General features: G+C 45.0%; 1 protein-coding gene across 1 annotated transcript in view; it reads right to left on the minus strand.

Moving 5' to 3' along the window:
* sema3fb (sema domain, immunoglobulin domain (Ig), short basic domain, secreted, (semaphorin) 3Fb) overlaps positions 1-15,211 on the minus strand; it is a gene marked incomplete at its 5' end in the record, with an annotated part of 64,799 nt that extends 49,588 nt beyond the window's left edge. The window contains 1 exon segment of the mRNA XM_084315764.1: positions 13,585-15,211. Within this exon segment, the coding sequence (XP_084171890.1) occupies positions 13,585-15,211 (1,627 nt within the window).
* Between the last annotated feature and the right edge of the window lie 10,694 nt (positions 15,212-25,905).

Genomic DNA, 25,905 nt, shown 5'->3' on the forward strand with positions numbered 1-25,905 from the left:
GTGTAAGTGTGTGTATGTATCTGTCTACGTGTGTGTGTGTGTGTCTGTGTGTGTGTGTGTGTGTGTCTCAGTCTATCTGTCTGTCTGTCTATGGTTGTTTATGTGTGTGTCTTTTTCACAAGAGCGATGCACGCACACACACACACACACATACACACGCGCGCACGCGCACACACACACACACACACACACACACACACACACACACACATGCACACGTCGTACAGGCATTCCAGGAGCCAGTCAAAGCCTTTTTCCGAAGTGACTTGTCAGCAACTTCTCAGTTTGTGTTTGTTTTCAGAGAGTAGCTGGATGGCACCATCTGCTTGGTCGGGAGGGGAATGTGAACACTGCATAGCAACAACACACCCTACAGAGCTCTGTACATCCAGCACCAAAACATACGCAATCCAACCCCATAATTGAAATAATAATAATAATGGACGCGTAACGGAGTCATAATATTAATGTCATGTACAATCACAATATGTAATTGTGATCTATGTTACATCGAAAACATGACCCATTTCAGAGTGCGTATGGTTTGTTGATGGGTCGAGGGTGGATGGGGGGGGGGGGGTTGTGAGCTAATTTGGTATGGAGGTGCTTGTCATCCAATCACAGAGATGCCCAGGTTTTGCCAGAATCTCTGGATGTCAGAAGATATTGATTCCAAAATCACATAATTATTGTAACTTTAATATTATATCATTATGATGATGATGATGATGATGATGAGGATGATGATGATTGTTATTGTTCTTGTAACAATGCTGGCCTTCACCAAAATAAAAAGATTTTAAACACTGCAAGAAAAATATAATACAATTAAATAGAATATGGAATGTTTCTTTTCACCAAATCAACAATAACCAAAATGTAATGTAGTGTATCCACAATATTTGAGCAGTTCTGCCTATAAGGTAATGGTTGTTATTCATCTCTTTTGATCTGATATTTCATGACTGAAATGATATCAATTTCGATATGCGTATTGAAACAATGTTAACGCAATAAATCGAAAAACCAAAAATAACACAAGAGCTCGATCAGCCCTTGCAGAGTGAAATTCTTCTCCGTTGGTTTTGGCTAAACGAATGAGAGTCAGCAGACTGTGTCAAGGCTCCTATAACACTCTAGGAACACTTTTCCATAAGCAGCATTAAGACAAGACCATTCCCTTACGGGGCTTTGCATTGAGCGAGTCGTAAACCATAAAAAGGCACAATGGTCTTGTTTTACCACAGTGATGGAACGTCCTGCTGTCTCGTCAGTACTCGTCAGGAGTAAATACACATGAAGGAGAAAAAAGGGAGGGAAAACATGCAGGCATGCCAACTACTGGACATCATCCCTCCTTCTCTCTCTTTCTCTCTCTCTGCTTCCTCCCACGGAGGAGAATGTGCTCCTATGAAACACTGATCCAAGGCCTATAATGGCAGCAGGCTGCAGAGCTCCAGAGGTCAGGCCACCTGTGGAAACAAGCCCAGCAGGCCCAGTCTGAGACTGGACTTGGGCAAACACCCAGTCACACAATCAGCTTGGAAAGACACACAGAAAGACGCAGAGGGGGGAGAGGCTGTGCTTTGTGTTATGATCAAGATGAATGGCGGCCAGTGGGTTTGACTGGGCTAGCTCTACTGGCTGCTTACATTTTCTTGGGTACATCTACATCATGAACCTGGGCTAATATTCACAAAACGTTCCAGAGTAGCAGTGGCTGATCTCGGGTCAGTGACCTGGAACATGACCTTACTCAAACTAACAGACTGAAGCTGACTCTAGATCCCACAGTGAGTTATTCTACTTTGATTCCACATATCCATTACAGCTTCTATGAGTATAATTTATTTTTACATCAATTCATTTTGACAGCTCGGTATGATTACCTTTCACTACCACACTACAGAAGGTTAACCTTTCACTACCACACTACAGACGGTTAACCTTTCACTACCACACTACAGACGGTTAACCGTCTGTAGTGTGGTAGTGAAAGGGTTAACCTTATGTAGTGTGGTAGTGAAAGGATTAACCTTCTGTATTGTTGCAGTGAAAGGGTTAACCATTTAGTAGTGTGGTAGTAAAAGGGTTAAAAAGAATTAGATCAGTCCTGAGGAAATCAATCTTAATTGAAAATGAAGATTACATTTCCCATGAAGCCGCTTCGTGTCACAAAGGGGATGTACTGTAGTTATTGTGTCCTCTCTCCCTTACAGTTCTGTTTCATTGCGAGCCAAATTGTTGAAACATACAATACTATCAATACAGTACACAGACACTTCCGAACTCCACAGCAGAAGTTGACATATTTGTAAGGTAATTTATGCCTACACCAAGATCTAAAAGTCAAACTGACAATTATGTATTGGATTCTTGCTGCACACATGCCATAGAAAGACGTCTTTATTGATTCCACACAAGATAAAAAGTCACGGAGCAGACGGTGCGTTTAGTTTTCTTCCGGTTTGCTCGTTCCATCAATTATATATTGATGTTTACAATCCTCTGTGTAACTAACTGCACACATTTCCTCCACTGTTCCCAGTGAAACACAGGTGTCTGTGTACAAGCAGAGGGGCGGTCAGTGGGCTCTTTAATCCAGGAAGTATCTGTGTGGCTGAACTCCTCCGAGGCTTGTTTGCCAGCAGCATTAGGGCATGACAGCATTTTCCACACAGGGACTTAGGCTGGAGAGCTGGAGGCCGGGAGCGCCATACAAGTGTGTCTATTAGAGCCAGATAAACTCTTAAAGTAGCCTATTACTGCGTGTAGGGTTTAGGCCGCTCCCTGGGGGGTCTGTGCTCACACAGAGGGGGGCTTTGTTTAGGGAACGCACTGGTTCCCTCTGTGGTATGAAAATGGCTCTATTAGAGGGTAAAGTAAGCCGGTCAGTGAACTTGATCTGTATTCCCTACTCTCTAGTCTACAGCTAAGATCTGTATTCCCTACTCTCTAGTCTACAGCTATGATCTGTATCCCCTACTCTCTACAGCTATGTCTTACGCATTCACAAGCTGCTAGCCTGCTACACACACACACATACATATCAGGTGAGGGCTGGCCTTCTCACTTTTCCTATCTAACACACATACCTTGTAGAAAAATACTCAAATACAAACACAAACACACACTGTAAACACACACACACGCGCACACACACACACACACACACACACACACACTCACTCACTCACTCACGCACGCACGCACGCACGCACGCACGCACGCACGCACGCACACACACACACACACACACACACACACACACACACACACACACACACACACACACACACACACACACACACACACACACACACACACACACACACACACACACACACACACACACACACACACACACACACACACACACACTCACTGACACACACACACACACACACACACACACACACACACACACATGTGCATGTGTACAGAGCGGAAGTTGTTCTCACAGTACTTGGAGTTCAGGGTCTCAGTCCACTAGTCTGAATGGTGCTCCTGTCTGGTGAACAGGGACAATCCCCTCGTCTCCACTGACATCCCAAGGTGCTGCCGGCTGATACAGCCCACCGCCGTTCCCACCACCAAACACCCTGCCTGGCCACCGGGGAGGAGGGCAGAGGGAGATCATGTGTAAAGTTGGCAATACCTGTACAGGGCTGGACAATACACCGCTAATTGACCGATACCGACGTTCTGAATCTCTTACCGGCCGAGGTTAGGACTGAAACCAACTGAAATCTATTCTGTGTGCACTGTAGAATAAGGGTGCTTTCACACTAGGCATCCGGGGCCGTTTCCGAGCACAATTGCCCCAAAAGTCGTGTAGTGTGAACGCTGCGTTCCGTCCCCGGGAACGGATAACCGTTCCGTGGCCGGGACCACTTGAAAAGGTGGTCTGAGGAATGATTCAGGCGTCCCCGGGCACGGAACGGGCACGGAACGATTCAAGTGTGGACACAACTGTACCAATACACGGAAGAGGCTTGCTGTAACAAGTGCTTCTGTCTGAGTTTAAGGAGGAGGGTGCTAACCTGCTTGCCCAGAATAGAGTTGTATTCATACTTACATTTTAAAATATTATTTAGGTCCATTTGGGATTATGAGAGTCTGTAAACCTGCTCCAACGAGGGAAGCTGTGTTTCAATTTCAGCCAAGCGCTTACGTCTTTCTCTATTTTCAGAGGCTTCATAAGATATAATGTGCCCTCTCAATACCACCTTAACAGACTCCCACAATGTCGCGTCAGAGACATCACCGGTATCATTCCTTTCCATAAATGCTTTCTCAGATAGCAAAGAGCACCAGCTATAGTGTGTCTGTGTCTGTGGCTTTACCAACATCGGGGTGTTGCTCCCTCACGTGTGCTCGGGAACTAAACGAGATTGGTAGTGTGAAAGCTGGCTAACGGGGGAGTGGGGAGGGAGGACTATCATTCTCGGGAACGGAACGGAGGCAACCATTCCTAATGTGAAAACGCCCTAAGTGTCGGTTTAATTCAGCTTGTATAGACAGGAGTACTTGATCCCATTGACTTTACATTAGTCTGTTGCTAACAGTAAGTTAATTAGTAGGAATCCAGTGTGAAGAACAGCATGGATGTTGCAAAAAGAAAATACTCGATCGACAACATCACTGTGAACTACCCCTTTAAGACATGACCACAGACCCATCGCCGGGAAGAAGGGACGACTCCTGAGAGCGTGTATGGAGCTTGAACATCACATGCATGTTCAAGGAGGAGAGAGAGGGAGAGATAGATGGAGAGAGAGAGAGAGAGAGAGAGAGAGAGAGAGAGAGAGAGAGAGAGAGAGAGAGAGAGAGAGAGAGAGAGAGAGAGAGAGAGAGAGAGGGGGGGGGGTTAATTGGTTAACCACAAAATGATAATATTGCAATTTACTCGTTTTTTGCTTTCATTTGACTGCAGTTAAAAGCAGAAATAACATCCCTGAGGACAATAAAATGTCCAATTTGGAGCCAAATGCCAACAATGAATTGTGAGGTGAAATGCTAGACCTTCCAGGCTTTCAAGTTACTCCTAAAGGAGATTTTTATTAACATCAACATTTGATATGTGTCTCTTTTTAAACCACTGGATGATTGGGGTTGATGCTGATATTTCAGGTAAGAAAACATTTCTGATATTGATACATCAGACTATTCGTGCACATTTTTTGTAAGGAACCTAAAATGTGTTTGTAGGAGGTGGGATATTTTACAGTTGAACAAACATGAAATTAAATTAATAAACAAACATATAATGAATACATAAACATAAAAAAGGCTAAATAAATGTTAAAATGATGTAAAGAGGAGATTGTGTGACCCAGTTATCTTGAGGTCAACAAACAGCCCATTTCCTACCCATCACAATGTAGCTTTTGAACAATATCTACCCCCTTTTCCAGAGCTAGCATGCATCTCTGGTATATCTACTATGGATTCCTCAACCTTACAAGTTCTATGATACCACAACTGTACCTGCGTCAATATCGGTAACATACATGACGCCGATAGCGATATATCGGTGATAAGCCTTATTCATATTTAATCAATCAAATAACTAACGTCACAGTGACCAATCGCAGCATCTCTTATTGTCTGGGACCAAATACGGCCACGCCCCATTCCCAGTAAAAAGTGGGAATCTCTAGAATGGGTTTCGGGCGATGCTGTATACGGAAGTGACGATAGACAACACTTTCTGTTGTCAGTAGATGGCAGCATTGGTTTAAAATTAAAAGGTGAAAATGTTGAAAACTACATGAATACATTTCCCAAGATCCTTAGCACAGGTCACATGTCACTGGGATGTGTCTATTCTTCGCAGTGATCTGAACAGCGGTAAACTATTACTGCGACCTCGGTATAGCGACCGCGAATGGTAAACTAATTACCTTAACAAAAGTGCGCTGGTAGCGTTACATAGGTTGTCTAAAGGGGGACATATGGTACAATTTAAGATTTTAATGATAATCGGCATATAAAGGACAACATAAAGCATCGTTAATTTGTAAGAAACCTCAATGAAAACGGTAATATTCGCTATTGTTATGAAAATGTGCTAGAATCCTATAAAAATGTGGACGCATTTGGTCTACGTTCCGTTAGGTCTTCTAACTCAATAAAATACTGCCTTCCCTCACACTACTCCCCTAGCTGCACAGAATCAAACGACTGAGAGGGTGTGATCCCTGCCAAACAGAGAGAAACTCCAGATATCGGGAGAGCAAAGAGAGAAAGCCCCGCTTGTCAAACAGGACTGGTTCTCCTCCTGCGAGAATAGCTGGTTGCTGAGTCGGATCTCTAGGGCGGCGAGGCTGCGTGTTACAACATATCTCCCCACCGCCAAGTAACAAGCCACGGGCCCGGTTCAGTCAGGAAATATGCTTGGACAAGAAAACACTGACTTCACTGGGGTACTGTCAGGGGCGGGAAGTAACTGAGTACTTATACTCAATTGCTGTACTTTAGGAGATGGAGGGGACAGCTAAACGCTAACCTAAACCTAATGGTGTGAGTGCAGCATGGTGCAAGTCATCACCCTGGACGTACTCTCTGTTCTTTACCTCACTGCTATCTAAGTACTAAGTACTAAGTACTAAAACTTACTTAGAGACAGATTTAACTTTGAGCTAGCCGGCATAAAGGAAAAGCTGTTAGGGCAACCACTGACCCTATCTCAAACCCTGCCCTCTTTTCTCCATCCTCCAATCAGAACTGTTCCTTCCCTTGAGACAGTTGTGATTTGAGGATCAAGAAAAGAGGGGCGGGGTTTGAGATAGGTGAATTGGAACACCATTATTTATAACCTATAGAGGTTAATGCATCAAAAACCGAACACTGAGGTCGGAGCTCCCGTGCATGGGAGAACAAAAGGCCAAAATAAGAGGCCATTTAAACGTACGAGTATCTACTTTTGACGCTTGAGTACATTTACTTTTAAGTTATTTAACAATACTTTTCCCTGAGTAGAACTTGGAATGGAGGACCATTTGTGTCTACTTGTAGGACTTGGGTGCCTCTCCCACTACATGCATAAGGTCACATAGTGGTGGTTAAATCTGTCTTATATTAAGTCATTTCCGCTACACCGAGCTGTCAAAACAGGAGAATGCATGATTTTCTGTGGAGTTTTTTTTGGTGACATGAGAACTTCCCTCCCTCATTAAAGAGAGATTACTGCATCCAGTATGACTTAAGAGTACACAAGCTCACGGCACAATTAACTTTCCTGGCAAACGTGCAAGCCACATTGGGCAAAATGATTGGATCATGGGGGGAAAATGTGGACTGTGTGTTTAAACATGACACAATGTTGTGAGTGAGAGATGGAGAGAGAGGGAGAGAGAGAGAGAGAGAGAGAGAGAGAGAGAGAGAGAGAGAGAGAGAGAGAGAGAGAGAGAGAGAGAGAGAGAGAGAGAGAGAGAGAGAGAGAGAGAGAGGGGGTAAAAGACATACACACTTGTGACACCCGACAGTGCAGCTAACATTAACTGCAGATCTGGGTGTTCCGCCCCACTACAGTACATATTTCTCTGGTTTCAAATTGGTCAAGTTAATGTGCAGCCCCTGCCAACCATGTAGCAGCTGAACATGTTACTGCATGAAGACTGCGCCCCAGTCCCTGTGGAGAGAGGTGGGGGTAAATAGTATGGGGGTGGTGATGGTGGTGGAGAGGGATGGGGTTAGAGCAGGCTAAAGTCTGGGGGTCTGTTTGAGAGACTCACGGCAGGGAGGGAACTATTCACAGAGCTGTACACTGGGGGAGAAGAAAATCTCAATTCTAACAAATAATAGAATCTTGGTTTGACACTACGGTGAGATAATTTCACTTAATCCTCAAATACGTACAAAAAGAGCTTGTTTCAAGGATTTTCTCAAAACAAGCAATTATCTTGGAACGACCCGCCTAATTTAAATTGAAATAAGATTGAATCAATATAAGCTAAAATACTTGTTAACATGGGGATTTCTCTCTTTCTTTTTCCTTTCTTTTGGCAGTGTAACAAGCAATGTGGCTCCAACCACCTGGATAATCCATGGTTCTGTGGTTTTCCTCTCTGGAAACAGAGTGCATGCGAACTGGCAAATGTAGTGATTACATCAGTCCATCCCTCTCTATCTGAGCCTCATCACGGAGGAGCAACGAGGATTTCAGGACTCGGAACGAGAAAAAAAAACAGAGGAGCCGGGATCCATCCGGCTCAATTAACTTTAATATGACACATCGCACTGACTGCCAAACAAGGGTGGATAGAGGTGCATGATTCAGTCTGTTATGGACATGTAATAAAATGTAGTGAGAGGAAATATCCTGTTAGTACCGTGGGGCAGATGACAAAGAAGCTGCGCTACATCCCGGCACCTATCTGAGCAGTGTCCTGAGGGAGTTTCCAGGCCACTGGAGAGACAGGAGTGTGAGTTCACTCGCTGGAGTGACAGGAGTGATAATTAAGGGTGTTTAAGAGGGTTGGGGGTGGGGGTGCTAGCTAGGCTCCTCACACATCAAAGACAGGGCTTGTGAGGGATCTTTGCCAAATATTTTGAATGCTGTCAATGCAGCACAGAAAACCTCCGGTCTGGTCTGCCCTCTCAGAGTTGCCCAGCTCCTTTCAACAGTAACGATGGAGCCTTGCCTTGTAAATGTACAGTAGAAGAGGAATCTGTAGAAGTTGAAAGGTTGACAAGCGGGTCACCTTTTTTACTATAGGTGCTGTAATGAGTGGACTTGCCTGTGTGGCAGTGCCACAGGGTTTTAAGTTTTAAGTATTTTTCCGGACATGTATTACTTTATGAATGGTCGTTGAGGACGTGGTTGTTAATTTGCATGTTTTTCTTAGCCCACTCTGTATTTAGTCGGTGTCTGCTGCATGTGAACTGTACATAACAGGCTAATTTGTTTTCCTGGACACAGTCTAGGTTGTTGGCTATGCCGGTAAGTCTACCAAAACAGTAATGAACCTGGAGTGCCGAGTGCTCAGATGGCTGCTGCTATCGGCTGTGTGGATAACAGAGCAGTTCCGTCTGTCGTTCTGTTTTCATCCTGTCTAAACGGTAAACCATAACGTGGCCGCGTGATTCCCGCCCCGGATATTCTCTTCCAGTCCTCAATAAAATGCTTTTTGTTCTCAGTCTACAATATTTTGGTTGTGGTAACAATGTTTTTTTTTCCATTGTGCGACTGTGCCCTCCATGGATGGGTGTTTCTATGATTACCGTGGCTACGGCATACTGTTATTTATGGGATGGATTTCAGATTACCCTCTGGCCTTTTACGTTGTCGCCTGTGTTTAACTATTGAAATGCTGTGTGGTATTTAATTGTTGGGCGTAAATTAATTTGCACCTCACCACCAAGTGTCCCGACAAAGCCGCGAAAAGCACACAAACAATTAACTTCACGTACACCCCCCTTTAAACACACCACACAAGGTTACGACTACTATTAAGAGCAGAGGGGAGTTCTTAGAATACACCCTACGGCTCGATTCTCTGCCGGGACACTGAGGTGCTTCTTTGAAAGACAAGATTTTTGGATAATCTAGACTCTAGAGAGGATCACAAATGAAGACCAAAAAACCTGCACACTCTTCAGCTCCGAGTTGAGTTTACTGGACTGATGAAGAAGAGCCATTATGCTTGAACCTAGGTATGGACCGATACCACTTTTTCACAGCAGATACTGATTCCCTATGACTTTAAGTATCAGCGGATACAGAGTACCGATTACTTTAAGTATCAGCGGATACAGAGTACCGATTCGATCATTGCTTTTACTGAACAGTATAAAAGCCAATTTGCTTTGATTTCTGGCATGTCATGGCTCTTCTTTGTATCAGCTTTTAGTATTTGGGGAAATTCTCCCAATACCCTATTTTAGGCTGTTATCGGATCCGTAACGGATGGTATCATCCAATATCGGTTCACTGAGAGGGTAGGAACCACTGGGCCCTCATTCATCAACGTGTTCTACGCACAGATCTGTGCTTACCCTGTGCGTACGATCATTTCTAAGCAAAGAGTGGGATTCATCAATTTCGATTTGAACTTGACTCCGTGCTTACATCTACGCACAGGTCGGACCTGGCGTACCTCGCGCCCAGTGGTAGAATATCGTTACTACGCATAAGCACTCCTCAGTCCTGCATTAGTTTCAAAATAAGCTTCCGTGCATTAGTGTTCAACTTCTGTATGACCCGTAATTCATTATAGTTCATTGTAAAATAGCGACAGTAGTGTAATTATAACGGGCTCACACGCGAACAAGAGGTTGGCCTGCTTGTTTGGCACGGGGGGCAGACGCAAAACACCAACCTCCAAACGCGATTAGATATTGTTTCGAATAAAAAGCAAATTATTTTGTGTGTCATGTTTCCAAATAAGATTGGTCACGAAATGCTTTCTACTTCAATTTGTTGGTTAGAATAGATGACCTCCGTTGAAACTTCACTGAGACTAACAGTCTATTTGTGAGCTCCCGCACAGATGTGATGATAATAATAATAATAACAATAATAATAATAGCTTCATTTTATATAGCGCCTTTCAAGAGACCCAAGGTCGCTTTACATAGATAGGGGGGGGGGGGGATAACAAAGTAACAAACATAGTGGACAGACACACAACATATATATGATGGAATTCATTCAAGATCCTCTCCACCCTCGGGTCTTTGCCACCGCGGCACGGTCCATCGTGATATTGGAGATGGATCGACCAATAGACTGTTACTGTAGCTGTCAAAGCTCCATCACAAATGCAGTTATGTGAATAGAAAGGGATTCCACTCAGTCAATGTTGCGATGCGCATTTGCCTGATACATGTTATTGCTGGATGCCGGGAGGAAGGCGATGCTGAATGTTTTCAATTCATTAAATAAAACGGATACTTTTTGCAAGGGTTTACTGACTGTCATACAAATGATCAACCAACTACATACTGTAACTTTTCAGTGCACGTTCTTATTTACATTGTGACAACAGCCTTGTGAGTTCCCGCAGTGACCCGCACACAGACATGATGGAATTCAAGTTCATGTTTGTATTGATCACATATAGGCAGGCTACACATGGCGTATAGGCTACATCATACATGGCAGTAAGATTCATTGTTCTTGTATAGCTCTCGTATTATTGTTTATGTAGGCTACCCAATACTGACATCAAAATGGATTGTAGTATGCCTCTAGAAATCATATGCAGCAGGTAGAAAATTGACGGGAGATCCATCGCGATTTGGAATCAAATTGAGGAGAACTTTAATCCCTGGGTATTAATCAAACAACACGGGAAAAGGCAGTCATATTCCAGCGCTGTCTTTATTAGCCGACAACAAAATAGATGCCTCTAAAAATCATATAGCCAATCGAACACAAAGGCATTCATATTACAGCACGGTTATAATGACACACAACCAACGCCAAACAGTGGTCAACGAATGGTCTTTATTAGTATTTTGAGCTGTCCAGGCAGAATTGCAGCAATGGTCTTAGGGAGCCGTTGATATCTGACATCACCGTTTACAAATCCGCCTTTTATTTATCCCATAATACGCGATAGTGTCTTCTTGGTTCGACAGCAGTGAATTCTCCGTGGAGTTTCTCAGAGTACCGCTCGGGTCAGTCCATTATTTCACATCCCATGGGGGGTGTTTCCTCACTTTCATGACCATATATGGATAATCATGCACGAGCATTGACGGTAGAACAAAGTTCTACGGAGGAGCGTAGAGCCTGCGTACGCACCGTGTGATGAATCCCGACTTCCCTGTGCGTACACTAGTTCTACATTCCGTGCTTACGTGTGGAAATAGAACATATTCTACGTCCACGTTGATGAATGAGGGCCCAGGAATTATAATCTTAGAGGGAAACAGAAACTTCAGCAACCGGGTGCAAGAACCACTCTAAAATCTATGTGTATATCTGGTTGTGGAGTGAGATTATGGAATGGATTGGACGAGGAGGTTAAACTGAGTAAAACATAAACCAGTTTAAAGGAAAGTAAAAAAATAAAATAAAGGAATATTGGAAAGGTATAAGGAGGAGGGAGAACATGACGTTTGGCATTAAACATAATATGTTATATAGAATATGTATTAACTAGACAGACTCATGTATGTCTTGTTGAGATAACGGGGGAATGTGGGAAACAGAGCAATGTTACATGTTGTAGGTATAGCAATTGATGGTCAGGGTGTGGGAATGGAAATTCATAAGCTTAGCTTCTTCCATCCCCCTTTTCAAACCGTTAAGTGGTGTCTGTTGTTACTGTTGTCTATTGTATTGTTTTGTGGTGGCTATTGTACTGTTTTGTGGTTGTCTTGTATTGTATTAGGTTGCATGGTTTGAAATAAATAAATAAATTTAATTAAATTAAATGTATCAATATCGGTGCATCCCTACTCAAAACATTGACTAGTAAACGAGAGTTGGAGAGTGAGCCGGTTTCTTCTTTATTGTGGGGTATTTTTCAGCCATTTTCCTCTTTTAATCTAGAAGATCTCCACAGGGTTGGCCCTGGTCCAGGGGCCTGTATCCGACACACCGGTTGTTGTTCTACACGCTCTGACAATCTAGCATGGTTTTCTCACGGTGGCTTCCTGTATCTGTGAGATAAGGAGGAGCCGATGATGATGGTGAGGGACCTCGGCCCTCAAGTCGTCTGACAGGTGAAGTCTGAGATATCTCACGCCCTCTAGCAGGTTTAAGAATAGACTCATGTCCCACTGGAGGGAGAGGGATGAACGGGCACCGGCATCGCTTAGGCATCGCACTTTCCAACATATACGTGTCAGAAGAGCCACTTCTAATCAGCAGCTCCCAGCGTTCACAAAAGACGTCTTTGATTTGCCTTTAACAGCTTCTTTCAACGTGGCCTTCTCCTCATGTCAAACATTAACATGAGTTATTTGGGTTGTGCGATTGGCTGCACGCTTCAAGGCTCGCAGAGAGGTGACACAAGTCTTAAAGAATGCCTGTGTGATTACAGGAAGGTTGGGCACATGGTTAGCTATGTAGGCTAAATGAAAGGAACGGTGGCAGCATGAAAGCACAGCAGCTGCTTGACTTGGCTTAGTCACTCAAGAGGGGTAGCGGATAATATAAGGGGTCAGAGGCTCTTGCCATGGTGTCACATCAGATAGGAGGCATGATTCACTGGGTAACAAAGACACAGTCTGGGACGAGGAGATACGATCGGACCGCCTCGTAATACCAGGAATTCCCGCCGCAAACTGGTGAGTGGTAACCTTTTCTCTCTCCGTGTCGTGATCACGCCTGACTGCACCCTCTCTATGGTCCAAGTCTGAGTGGAGAGAAACAGGCCCTGCCTTTCTCGCTGCCGGGCCGAGAAAACAGACAGGAGACAGGAGGTGTTACCCAAACCCTGCCTCGTACTCAAGCGATGCAGGAGTTCAAATAAAAAGTTGGGTAGAAAGATCGACGATCACAGTAATAATAATAATCACCAATTCATAGAAATATATAGTCATATTTCAGGAAAGTATTATTTAGTGTAAAATACATCAATGTTATACTGCTTACTGTAATCTGTACAACAAAGGTGCGTAAACCCTCCACTGTGTCTCTGTCCACTGTGTCTCTGTCCACTGTGTCTCTGTCCACTACATCTCTGTCCACTATGTCTCTGTCCACTACGTCTCTGTCCACTATGTCTCTGTCCACTACGTCTCTGTCCACTGTGTCTCTGTCCACTGTGTCTCTGTCCACTACGTCTCTGTCCACTATGTCTCTGTCCACTACGTCTCTCTCCACTGTGTCTCTGTCCACTGTGTCTCTGTCCACTGTGTCTCTGTCCACTACGTCTCTGTCCACTGTGTCTCTGTCCACTACGTCTCTGTCCACTGTGTCTCTGTCCACTGTGTCTCTGTCCACTACGTCTCTGTCCACTGTGTCTCTGTCCACTGTGTCTCTGTCCACTGTGTCTCTGTCCACTGTGTCTCTGTCCACTGTGTCTCTGTCCACTGTGTCTCTGTCCACTATGTCTCTGTCCACTACGTCTCTGTCCACTACGTCTCTGTCCACTGTGTCTCTGTCCACTATGTCTCTGTCCACTACGTCTCTGTCCACTATGTCTCTGTCCACTATGTCTCTGTCCATTACGTCTCTGTCCACTATGTCTCTGTCCACTGTGTCTCTGTCCACTATGTCTCTCTCCACTGTGTCTCTGTCCACTGTGTCTCTGTCCACTGTGTCTCTGTCCACTGTGTCTCTGTCCACTGTGTCTCTGTCCACTACGTCTCTGTCCACTACGTCTCTGTCCACTGTGTCTCTGTCCACTATGTCTCTGTCCACTGTGTCTCTGTCCACTATGTCTCTGTCCACTATGTCTCTGTCCACTACGTCTCTGTCCACTGTGTCTCTGTCCACTATGTCTCTGTCCACTACGTCTCTGTCCACTGTGTCTCTGTCCACTATGTCTCTGTCCACTATGTCTCTGTCCACTATGTCTCTGTCCACTATGTCTCTGTCCACTATGTCTCTGTCCATTACGTCTCTGTCCACTATGTCTCTGTCCACTGTGTCTCTGTCCACTATGTCTCTCTCCACTGTGTCTCTGTCCACTGTGTCTCTGTCCACTACGTCTCTGTCCACTGTGTCTCTGTCCACTGTGTCTCTGTCCACTACGTCTCTGTCCACTATGTCTCTGTCCATTACGTCTCTGTCCACTACGTCTCTGTCCACTATGTCTCTGTCCACTAGGTCTCTGTCCACTACGTCTCTGTCCACTATGTCTCTGTCCATTACGTCTCTGTCCACTACGTCTCTGTCCACTATGTCTCTGTCCACTGTGTCTCTGTCCACTGTGTCTCTGTCCACTATGTCTCTGTCCACTACGTCTCTGTCCACTATGTCTCTGTCCACTGTGTCTCTGTCCACTGTGTCTCTGTCTACTATGTCTCTGTCCACTATGTCTCTGTCCACTGTGTCTCTGTCCACTATGTCTCTGTCCACTATGTCTCTGTCCACTGTGTCTCTGTCCACTGTGTCTCTGTCCACTGTGTCTCTGTCCACTATGTCTCTGTCCACTGTGTCTCTGTCCACTGTGTCTCTGTCCACTATGTCTCTGTCTACTATGTCTCTGTCTACTATGTCTCTGTCCACTGTGTCTCTGTCCACTGTGTCTCTGTCCACTATGTCTCTGTCTACTATGTCTCTGTCCACTGTGTCTCTGTCCATACTCATTCAACTTCAACACATCCTACTCAGTTCAATATATTCTTTCAAACGCTAAACTGCCTAGAGGGCACAGGGGGTATTATTCTAGTCCATATTAAATTGCAATGATGATGACTGACATTTGGAAACAAGACAAGAACAATCACACGATGACGTTCTTTCATTCTGCACCCTAAAGTGACAGTAATCTCACCACATCTCTCCCCCGCTGGTCGACCACGGTGGTGCACGCCCGCTCAAGTATTCACGGTATGTTGTTTTGTTTCCCCCGTTATGGTGAGCTCCCTCGCTAGGAAGGTGCCGTCTCTAAACATGCTTTATGCGTGTTCGATTTGCTTGGGATCAACGTTGGTCACGTTGTGCGTCTACCTGTGTCCAGACCTGCGTCATTAACTCAGCTGTGACGAGGACCGTCTCATTAACCACCACTCCCTCCTCTTCATCCACTAACCCTGTGACGAGGACCGTCTCATTAACCACCACTCCCTCCTCTTCATCCACTAACCCTGGGGCTTTGCCCGCTCTATAATTAGGACCCACTCTACTGACCCCTACCCACCGCTAATGGAACCAATTTGTATTCACCGCCAGCCCTGATGGGCTCTCATGTGGAGCGATGGCCTTATCACTGGGTCTCTGGCTCCCATCACCCTAAGCCCCCTCTCCATGCCAAGCCCAGCGCGCTGATGGACTGACCGGGGGAGAGAGGGCAGACAGGCCCGGAGGTCGGCGAGGAGGACGTGTGTGGAGGAGGCCGTCTCTATCTCAACTGTTTCAACAGCAGGCAGAAGTGGTCTAGTTCAGCATCAGTTTAACAATGTGGGGGAGAGTTGATGGAATGATTGATCTCAGACCAACGCTACATTACTCACAGAGCTAAACTAGGGCTACCCCCTCCTCCCGTAGACAATCAGTTTGGTCTTAGACTTGAGAAGACTTGATTGGTCTATTGATTGTCCCCCCAAGTTGAAAGGATAATTTCCTGAAAAATGAAAAGCACACCTCTGGTCAGCAATAGATTTAAAATGATGAGCATATCTCTGGTCAGCACTAGATTTAAAATGATGAGCATATCTCTGGTCAGCACTAGATTTAAAGAGGGCCTTCTGCATGATTGAATGTGGGACACAAGTCCTGGAAGAAGTCAGGTTCACCTTGTTTAAACATCATACAGGGACACACATTTATCTGAAGTCAATAATGAAGTCCATTGTGACTGAAACGGAAATTGATTGAAATGGCTTTCTCAGTCCAGCCGTCCTTCCCCACCCCCACCTACCCACCCACCCACCGCCTCCACCACCAGCGCCACCACCTGCACAAGCAAGTGTCTTCCTTTCTCAACCAGATCCCAGCATTAAACTAGAGTAGCAGCTGAGGAGGAGAGGAGAGGTAGCAGGGAAGAAGGAGAGGAGAGGTAGCAGGGAAGGAAGGAGATCCTCCCGGGGGAGACGTGATCTAATCAAAGACATCTGCACAAACACTGCTCGCTGTTAGTGGACGTGTGTTTTATTAACAACCTCCCTCAACAGTGACACATCGCAACCCGGCTCCCATCCTGCTCCTCTACCCCTGGGATCCCACTGCGACACTGTGTGTGAGTGAGTGTGTGTGTGCATAATATGTATGTGTGTATTTTTGTGCATGTACTGTACATGTGTGTATTTATCTCAAACAACCATAAACACACAAACTTGAAATAACAAGAGATAACAAAAAATGTATTAAAGTAAAATAAAAAAACGAAATAAAATACAAATAAAATAAAATATATCTTCCTAGACATGGAAGCAATTGTCAACATAGCTCAAGACAAATTTTTTTGTTTTGTTCGCAAATTAATCGCTTTTATTTTGTTTATACCTTAAACGGATATTTTTCAAGTTCCAAGTTTTAATACTCTTATCAACATGTGAGTCAACAAATGCTTGCTTTATGCAGCCATTTAACACAAAAGGATGACCCTCATGCATTGCAAATTTGCATCAAATTCAAAACAGAGTGATGCACAAAATAACTTAAAATAAAATAATAATTTAAAACAATTAAGTGTGCATGAAATAATAGGGGAAAGAAAACGTTAGGAACTTGTTACATTCACCCACACAATGGCTGATTAATCACCCCCCCCCCCCTCTCTCTCTCTCTCTCTCTCCCAGCTCTTTCTCTCTTGCCCCTTCCTCATCTCTCTCACCCCCTCTCTCTCTATATCTCACACACACACACACACACACACACACACACACACACACACACACACACACACACACACACACACACACACACACACACACACACACACACACACACACACACACACACACACACACACACACACACACACACACACACACACACACACACACACACACACACACACACACACACTTCAGAAACAAACATAGTATCAATGAGAGCATAAATAATACACCTGAGTGAAGTCTAGTAAAACAAATAATAAAAAAAATCTTAAAAGCTAATCGTGAGTTAAAAAAAATTGTTGCGTTAATAGAATCGGGCGATACCGCGTTAATACCGCGTTAACTTTGACAGCCTTAATTAATATGTAATAAGTTATCTATCAATATCAAAAATAATATACCTATCCACTACAGCTAAAGGTAAATAAATAATTACAAAAATACTAGTTCACATTATTTTCAAGCTCCTCTAACTTATACTTGTCCAAGAATTCCTGTTTATATCTGCATTTAAACATTTCAATAGTACTTGTTTTTATTGCTACATCAAGGCCATTCCAAATGAATACCCCACAAACTGAGATGCACTTGCTTTTTACTAGAGTAGTGTGTGTATGTGTATGTGTGTGTGTGTGTGTGTGTGTGTGTGTGTGTGTGTGTGTGTGTGTGTGTGTGTGTGTGTGTGTGTGTGTGTGTGTGTGTGTGTGTGTGCTTGTGTGTACCAGTGTGTATTTGTGTATATGTGTGCATCCATCCATGCATTTGGGAAGGAAGGCCCCTCTCCTCGAAGGCCATGGAGTAATCTGAGGGGCTGCTACCTGCAGTCCAGCAACAGCTACGGGGGGCCATGTTCTGGATCTGTTTTGACTAGGAGAGAAGCCCTGACTTGTGTCCACAGCGCTGTGCTTTGATAACGGCTGCTGCTGGTCAGCGGGGCTGGGAATGCTGCTGCAGGCTGAGCCGGGAGACGGTTGGGAGGGAGAGGTCAGAGGTCACCAGGCAGTGGCAGCAGTGCTTTATGCTCCGGTTTAATCTAGGATTATCTCAGGGTCAGGGTTATCTCCTCTCTGCCTGAGTAGAATCAGGAAACAGGGATTGCCTGGAGTAAAGTGGCATTACAAACGCCCTATACACAATCACTATGAAGCTCTGTGTGAGAGAGAGAGAGAGAGAGAGAGAGAGAGAGAGAGAGAGAGAGAGAGAGAGAGAGAGAGAGAGAGAGAGAGAGAGAGAGAGAGAGAGAGAGGGGGGGGGGGGGGAGACTACTACAGACAGCGGACAGGGACATTGAACATTGAAACATGGACAGAAACAGGGTGGAACATGATTGACTGAGCCCGGGGTCATGACCTCTGCCATCACTCTCAACAGTCCTGAGCACCAGAGAGCTCCAACTCAGCAGAGAGCCATGTGCACCATGAATTACTACACCCCCCTCAACCTATGAATCATGTGTATATATATCTGTCACACCACAGTTATGTGCATACCTCCTGGTTTCCTGAATCCACTTAGCACCGACAATTCATTACGACCACTGCTATACTGTAGTAAAAGGAAGCCAGAAAGGAGTTCAGAGTTTGTAGGCCAGTACTACACAGACTAGATTACCTGTTGATTTAAGTGAGGAATGATGTGACAGAATTCATATTTTCTGATTAATCGCAGCCTTTCTGGTAGACCTATGATGAATGGATGAACTTTGCAAAGCAGGAAATAGACAAATAAATGAAAATCCATGTCTCCGACGACCTTAAAATATGTGCTGGAAGGAGAACGAGTGTACACTGGAAGCTCCGGATGCAATAAAATTATTTACACAGTGACGAAAAAAGGGACGTCACAAGCTCTTCGTGATGAAGAGGACAGAGTGGGAGCAGCAGTGGCTCAGGATGTAGACCGTTCATCTGGTAATCTGAAGGTTCCCGGTTCAATTCCTACCGATGGTACGTATATAAGCATCCTTGAGCCTTGACACCGACCGCCTAACTGCTCCCGCACAGCATGGTGGTGCCTTGCACAGTTGGCTCCTCCCACCGTTGGTGTGTGGGTGTTTTTTTACTGCGTCGGGAGCCTCCAGTGTGCGGATCCTACATCCCTGTCATTAACTGTGAGAAGCGGCAACATACGGTAGCCTAACAGTGGGGAATAGCATGGCAGCATTCATGCATTTAATCACAGCATTTCTAGTAGACATGTGATTAACCCTTTCACTACCACACTACAGAAGGTTAACCCTTTACTATCACAGTCTGTAGTGTGATAGTAAAGGGTTAACCTTCTGAAGTGTGGTAGTGAAAGGGTTAACCCTTTCTTGTGTGGCAGTGAAATGGTTAACCTTCTGTATTGTCGCAGTGAAAGGTTTAACCATTTCATAGTGCAGTAGTGAAAGGGTCAATGAATGCGCTCTGAGAAGCAGAAACATAGAAGCAGGAAGATTTGAATTAGTTCTTTATCTTGTACTGGTTTGTCTCAGCTTTGTGTCAGAGTATAATTCCCCATGACTTGGATGCAAGACATGTACTCTCTCCCATCTCTGGTTCTACTGTCTGGGTCCTGGGGGTGTGTGTTGAGGGCGTGGGAGAGAGAGAGTGAGAGTGAGAGAGAGAGAGAGAGAGAGAGAGAGAGAGAGAGAGAGAGAGAGAGAGAGAGAGAGAGAGAGAGAGAGAGAGAGAGAGAGAGAGAGATAAATGGGGTTCGGAGAAAGAGAGAGACAAAGAGAGAGACAAAGAGAGAGAGAGAGAGAGAGAGAGAGAGAAATGTGGAACAAAGAAAGGGAGAAAGAGAGAGAGAGAGAGAGAAAGAGAGAGAGAAAGGGAGAGAGAGAGGGAGGGAGAGAGCTACAACACAGACGTTGTAATGTAGATGGATCGGCAAGCTCTCTCAAGGTCTAGCTCTCTCCAACTCAGTGAGAACTATAGAGGGGGCTCAAACTTGCACACACCAGGGAGAATGTGACAAAAAAAAGTATTAAAAACAATTTAAAAAAAAACACGCTGGCAGTCAAGGACAGTGCAAGGAATGCAGTTTGTCTGGCTTCACTACAGCAAGACAGATAACACACCGTGCAATTCAGAGCGCACTGAAGCACTTAGCGATGGTCTTTAATAGGATCTTCAACCGATCTCCGGCACACGGACATTGAATAGATACAGATATGTGTTGAAAAGGTTCTATAGAAGCAGTCACTTTGAATTCAGCGCTGCTGAAGAGGCGATACTGCTGCTGCTCTCACCCACACTGTGATTTAAATACCCATATCTAAAGTGCATCTGTGTTCTGTGTGAATCCGGCCCGAAGTTTCCGCAAAACGATGTTTACTTTTCATAATGAACTGCATTCTGAATATTATCTGCCGGAGCTTATTCTCATCCTTGTAGCCTCTCTGCCACCACTGTAAGCCTATGGAGATGTTCACCTTCTTTGCAGGGCTATAACTTTTTAAATTGTATTGCTAAATTGACATTACTATGGCCCATTCAACATCGATTATATATCGATCAGGATGTAGGAACGTTTTACTTTTTCATTCACACATTCATACAAAAATACGGTCTAGAGTATAAATATGTTTTTATCGTTTTCTGCAGTATTTCATAGAACGTGAGTTATAGCCATAAATGCATATATTAGATCATCAAATGCAGTTTGATACCGATTGACGCCAGATAAAAAATGTCAACTGTACATGATCCCAGACGTTATGACTCATCATGCACGGTTGACCGGAGGGGGGGGGGGTAGTTTATAATTCAATGACCGACGTTAAATGATTCATGTAGTATGGGTGATATATTGATCAGAGTAGTTTGTATCGAAAATGGTAAACAAACAGTCTGAAACTCACCCCAGTCTCCTCGTAGCGTTGGGTGATGAGCGTGGAGCAAAAAGATCGCTATTATGGGATGTTGATCTAGGTGAACCATTTCCGGGTTGTATATTACTAATACACGTCCAATCATGTTGTTTATTGAGTTATGGCAACGGATCGATATGCACGGTGTGTGGATGGAGTCCCGCGAGCGATAACGAGTGGACGGACGTAATAGGGTACGGACCAGCCATTTCCGGCCACTTCCGGTTTTGGCAACTTGAAATATTGATCTCAATGACGCCTTAATCAGTCATTGGCAGATTACGCATGGCGGAGAATGACGTGTTAATCAGTCATTGGCGGGAGATGGGTTAAAGGTGGTTTCTCTTGTGCTAGTACAGGAATTAGAGATACAATCTTAAGTAACGATTGACAGCCAGTCCACATCAAATGAGTAGAAATTCATGGACTGATTGCCATCTGGCAATTTGAGGTTTTCAAATGTTATATTATGTCACAAAACCCGGTAATCTTCTGTGCATGTGTTGTGCGGTAAAAACTCATTTTGTAGGTTACTTGGTACTTAGGAGGAATCTCTGCATGCACTGGATGCATGCCATCAGGATTATTGACGTTTTATTTGTGGGAATGGAGCAACTACTTTGTCTGTAGGCCAACTTCATTTCATTTCATTTTTATTTATTCGTACATGGAATTATTACAGTCCAACAGTACATATTAATATGCTCCACTACTACTATTATGCTCCACTCCATACTAATACACAATACCTAGAAAAACACAGCAGAATCCAAAGCAAGGGAACAGGGCTGGGTTTCTTGGCGGAGAGTGAAAGTGTCATTGAGAAAACAATAGGCAGGCAGAGCAGAGCTCCAAAATAATGTCAAGACAACGATCCATCTCTCTTACTCTCAGGTGTATCCTGACAAAGCCAGTGGGAAATTTACAAGTCAATAGAAATAGACTAGCAGCCTAATGCATGTGACCCCAGTGACCCACCATAGACAGAGATGCCTTATGTTAAAACGTCGGGGGGAGGCAGCGTGGGAGGCAGATTGTTCCAGGCACGTCTTGAGAACGACAGGAAAGAGAAGGACAGAGTGTGACAGCAGCCATTGTGGCTCTGCTCCAGGGCTCTTCCTCCCACGAGTCTCCCGCTGCTGCTTCTCTACGGGTTGGTGCACACACAGTGCCACCTCAGCGCTTACGGTATCTTCCTCCTCCATGGGAGGCCGGTCGAAGGAGAGGCTGTGCTCGGCCCTTCGTGGGATTGTCTTGTGTTTTTAAGGACCCAGGGCCACGACAGGATACCCTCTGTTGCTTTAGTAGTCTTTATCAGAGGCTCGTCTCTAGCTGGCCTGTCACCCTGCACTCCAGCCACGCCGGGCGCCTTGTCCCCGACACCAGGGGGAAAATGGAAGGGTGATAGTGGACGTCCCTGCCGGCCACCCCTTCCAATGACAGAGTCGGCAGAGTCCTGAGGTGCCCCTGTTTCCCAGGCTGTGTTTGGCAGGAAATGGGATTAGGAGACAAATCCTGTTTTCCCACGCAGGGTCGTGCATTTTGCCTCATCGTTTACTTTCTCTTTGGAGTGGGCATCCATCTGAAATGAAGGGCGATTATCCGCTCATGAACAGCACAGTGTGTTCCGTGCTCCGCTGCCGCCTCTCCTGCGGGCCCCTCGGCCAGCCGAGGCCAGAAGTGGCCTACATCCCCGACACATGCTCTCATGGGAATGACGGGTCATGGGTTAACCCCTTCAGAGCAAGCACAGTTAGGCAGCCACAGCAAGCCTCACCTAGGGGGCGGACACGAGACCCAGAACAAGTCAGTCAGCTGATGCTGATTCCTGGCGGGATAAGCCTTGGTCGTTTTAAAGGGCCTTGTCAGGCTGGGCCTCTTATCCTGTTTCGGAGGCAGGATGAGATAATAGGCTGTTCAATCCATCTGCTGGCCTCCACTGAAACAGCAACAACGTCCATAGGTCTGACGATGCTTGTGTTTCCATCAATGTAAAAGCCAGAAAGAGAGTACAAATAAAATGTTTTTGTCTTAAATAATAAGCTGCAGCTCCAGGGCTAATAATCACAACCTGTTCATTTTCTACAATATATTGCACTGATGCAGAAAGTGGGACAAAATCATCATCATCATCATCATCACCATCAACACCATCATCATCATCATCATCATCATCAACATCATCATCATCACCATCATCATCATCAATCCCATTCAGTCGTTCATTGTTGGGATAGCTGCTCAGTGCTTTATCTGTGTTAAGACCTACATTCTCTGGCATGGCAACAGGGCGGGCGGCACTGTGGTCTACGCCCCATGTGAGGCGGTGTTAAGGAGATAGTGGATAGACAGGGTCAGCAAGTTTACCAAGCCGATTTAGCCATCCCAGTTTGTCACTGGTAATCTCCCCACAGCTAACGGGGTGATAAAGACTGGGGATGATAACCACAGGAGAGATGGAGAGAAAGAGAGAGAGAGAGAGAGAGAGAGAGAGAGAGAGAGAGAGAGAGAGAGAGAGAGAGAGAGAGAGAGAGAGGGAGAAAGATAGAGAGGGAGGGAGGGAGGGAAAGATAGAGAGATGGGAAGAAAGAGAATAAGGGAGTGAGAGAGTGAGAAAGAGATGGGGAGAGAGAGAGGGTTGGGGGGTTCAGGCTGACGACATTATCTCTCTGGTTTCATCCCTCAGTCTCTGGCACACACAGCACACACACACACGCATCACACACACGCATCACACACACACGTGCTAGGTTCATCCACACACCACCGCCGTTGTTGATAGTGTCGGCGTGAATTGGCTCGGCGGTCGGCTGGAGAGATTCCGACTCGCCACGACTGACACATATAAACCACAACAGTAGTTTATTCAATCCACTAAAGACATCAGGCGTGAGGGCCAAAATGGAGAGAATATGAATTGAAACCATGAAGAAGAAGAGTGGGGTTACCACAGTCCAGACTGAAGGTGGAGAGTGAGAGAAACCAAGAAGCGTGTGAAAGCGCTCATATCAGCACAGTCCCCCCCCCCCCTGAGGTGGAGTGTATGGAGGTGTGTTTGCTTTGGCTGCTGTCGGTCAGAAAGAGAGAGAGAGAGAGAGAGAGAGAGAGAGAGAGAGAGAGAGAGAGAGAGAGAGAGAGAGAGAGAGAGAGAGAGAGGAGAGAGAGAACAAGAAAGAGAGACAGAGAGAAACGGAGACAGAGAAAGTGAGAGAGAAATGGGAAGAGAGACAGAGAGAGAGAGAAAGGAGAGAGAGGTAACGAGAGAGACAGAGAAACAGAGAGAGAGATTGATACAGAGAAAGATAACGAGAGAGACAGAGAAACAGAGAGAGAGAAAGGCCAAAGCATCGTTGCTCCCCTCCATTAAGCACCCCCAGAAAGGCCTCCTCTTGCCTCCCCACGCACCCCATCACCTCACTCCCAACTCAGCTCAATGTGCTTTCTAAATCATGCCTTCACCCTTCTCCTCCTATATCCCCACTCCCCCAGTCAAGAACAAAACCAAAGAAATAAGGACTGTATGAACACGTCTCCATTCTGTCTGTCTACGATACTGACACATGCTCAGCCAGCCCCTTCAGCCCAGGGGAAATAGAGGTATATTATCTTAAATAAAGAGGTCATAACGTCTCACTCTCACTCTCTCTCTCTCTCTCTTTCTCTCTAACATGTCAGCAAGTCCTGACAGGCCAAAAGGACCTCGTCTAGAGAGCCCCCTATACGTTTATTTCCTAACTTTCCTAACTAAAAAGGAAATGTGCATGTCAAAAGGTATTTACTAGATCAGGTGCAACAAGTTTAAACCGTGATATGTAATAAACTTTGGAGGTTTTACCTTGCCCAAGCATTAACCGCAGGGTTGTACATTTTCTTGTCAGCTACGTGTATATGTTACATGAATCAAAATGGCTAAGAAAAACAGTCTTAAATGTGATTTACTCACAGTGACTGGAACTTACAGCACAATAACAGCATTTAATTGCGTGCTTGTTGATCTGTGGCACCTTCTGTGCTGCATGGGAGATAGAACAACAACAGCATTATGTATGGTAGTGCCTAGATCCCATTACCCGGAAGGACGCTGCCATGGGAATTGTCACATGTTGGCCTAGCTGCAAAGCCGTAACTCATCACAATGTTGTTTATAAACTTATACATTACTCTTAACCCTAACTGTAACCACGCCCACCACCTAAACATTTAAGATAACTGTACAAATGTCCTTTCCGGCTATGGGATGTAGACACTACCATGGTATATATGTGGTGCAAAAAGTGGCACACAGACATATTTTCTAGGGCTGTTCTCGACGAAATAGGTTCTTAGTCGACTAATCGACTAATCTGTGACAAAAATTGTGTGTGACAAAAATTGTGTTTTCCACAAGCAATCATGCAGAAGGACCTCTTTAAATCTGGTGCTTACCAGAGATGTCCTTATAATTTATCAGGAATCAACTCTGTATTCAGCATGGAAAAAAGCTTGGTCGGCTGAAACCAAACTGACCAATTAATCAACAAAGTTCTCCAGTTGAATTTTTCAGTCCATACTGTATCCTCAAAGAAAAAAACACTAGTCTGATTGGCGGTCCCTCCCTCCCTCCCTCCCTCCCTCCCTCCCTCCCTCCCTCCCTCCCT

Source organism: Notolepis coatsorum (genome assembly GCF_963971535.1).
Source record: "Notolepis coatsorum genome assembly, chromosome: 6".
Classification (NCBI taxonomy): domain Eukaryota; kingdom Metazoa; phylum Chordata; class Actinopteri; order Aulopiformes; family Paralepididae; genus Notolepis; species Notolepis coatsorum.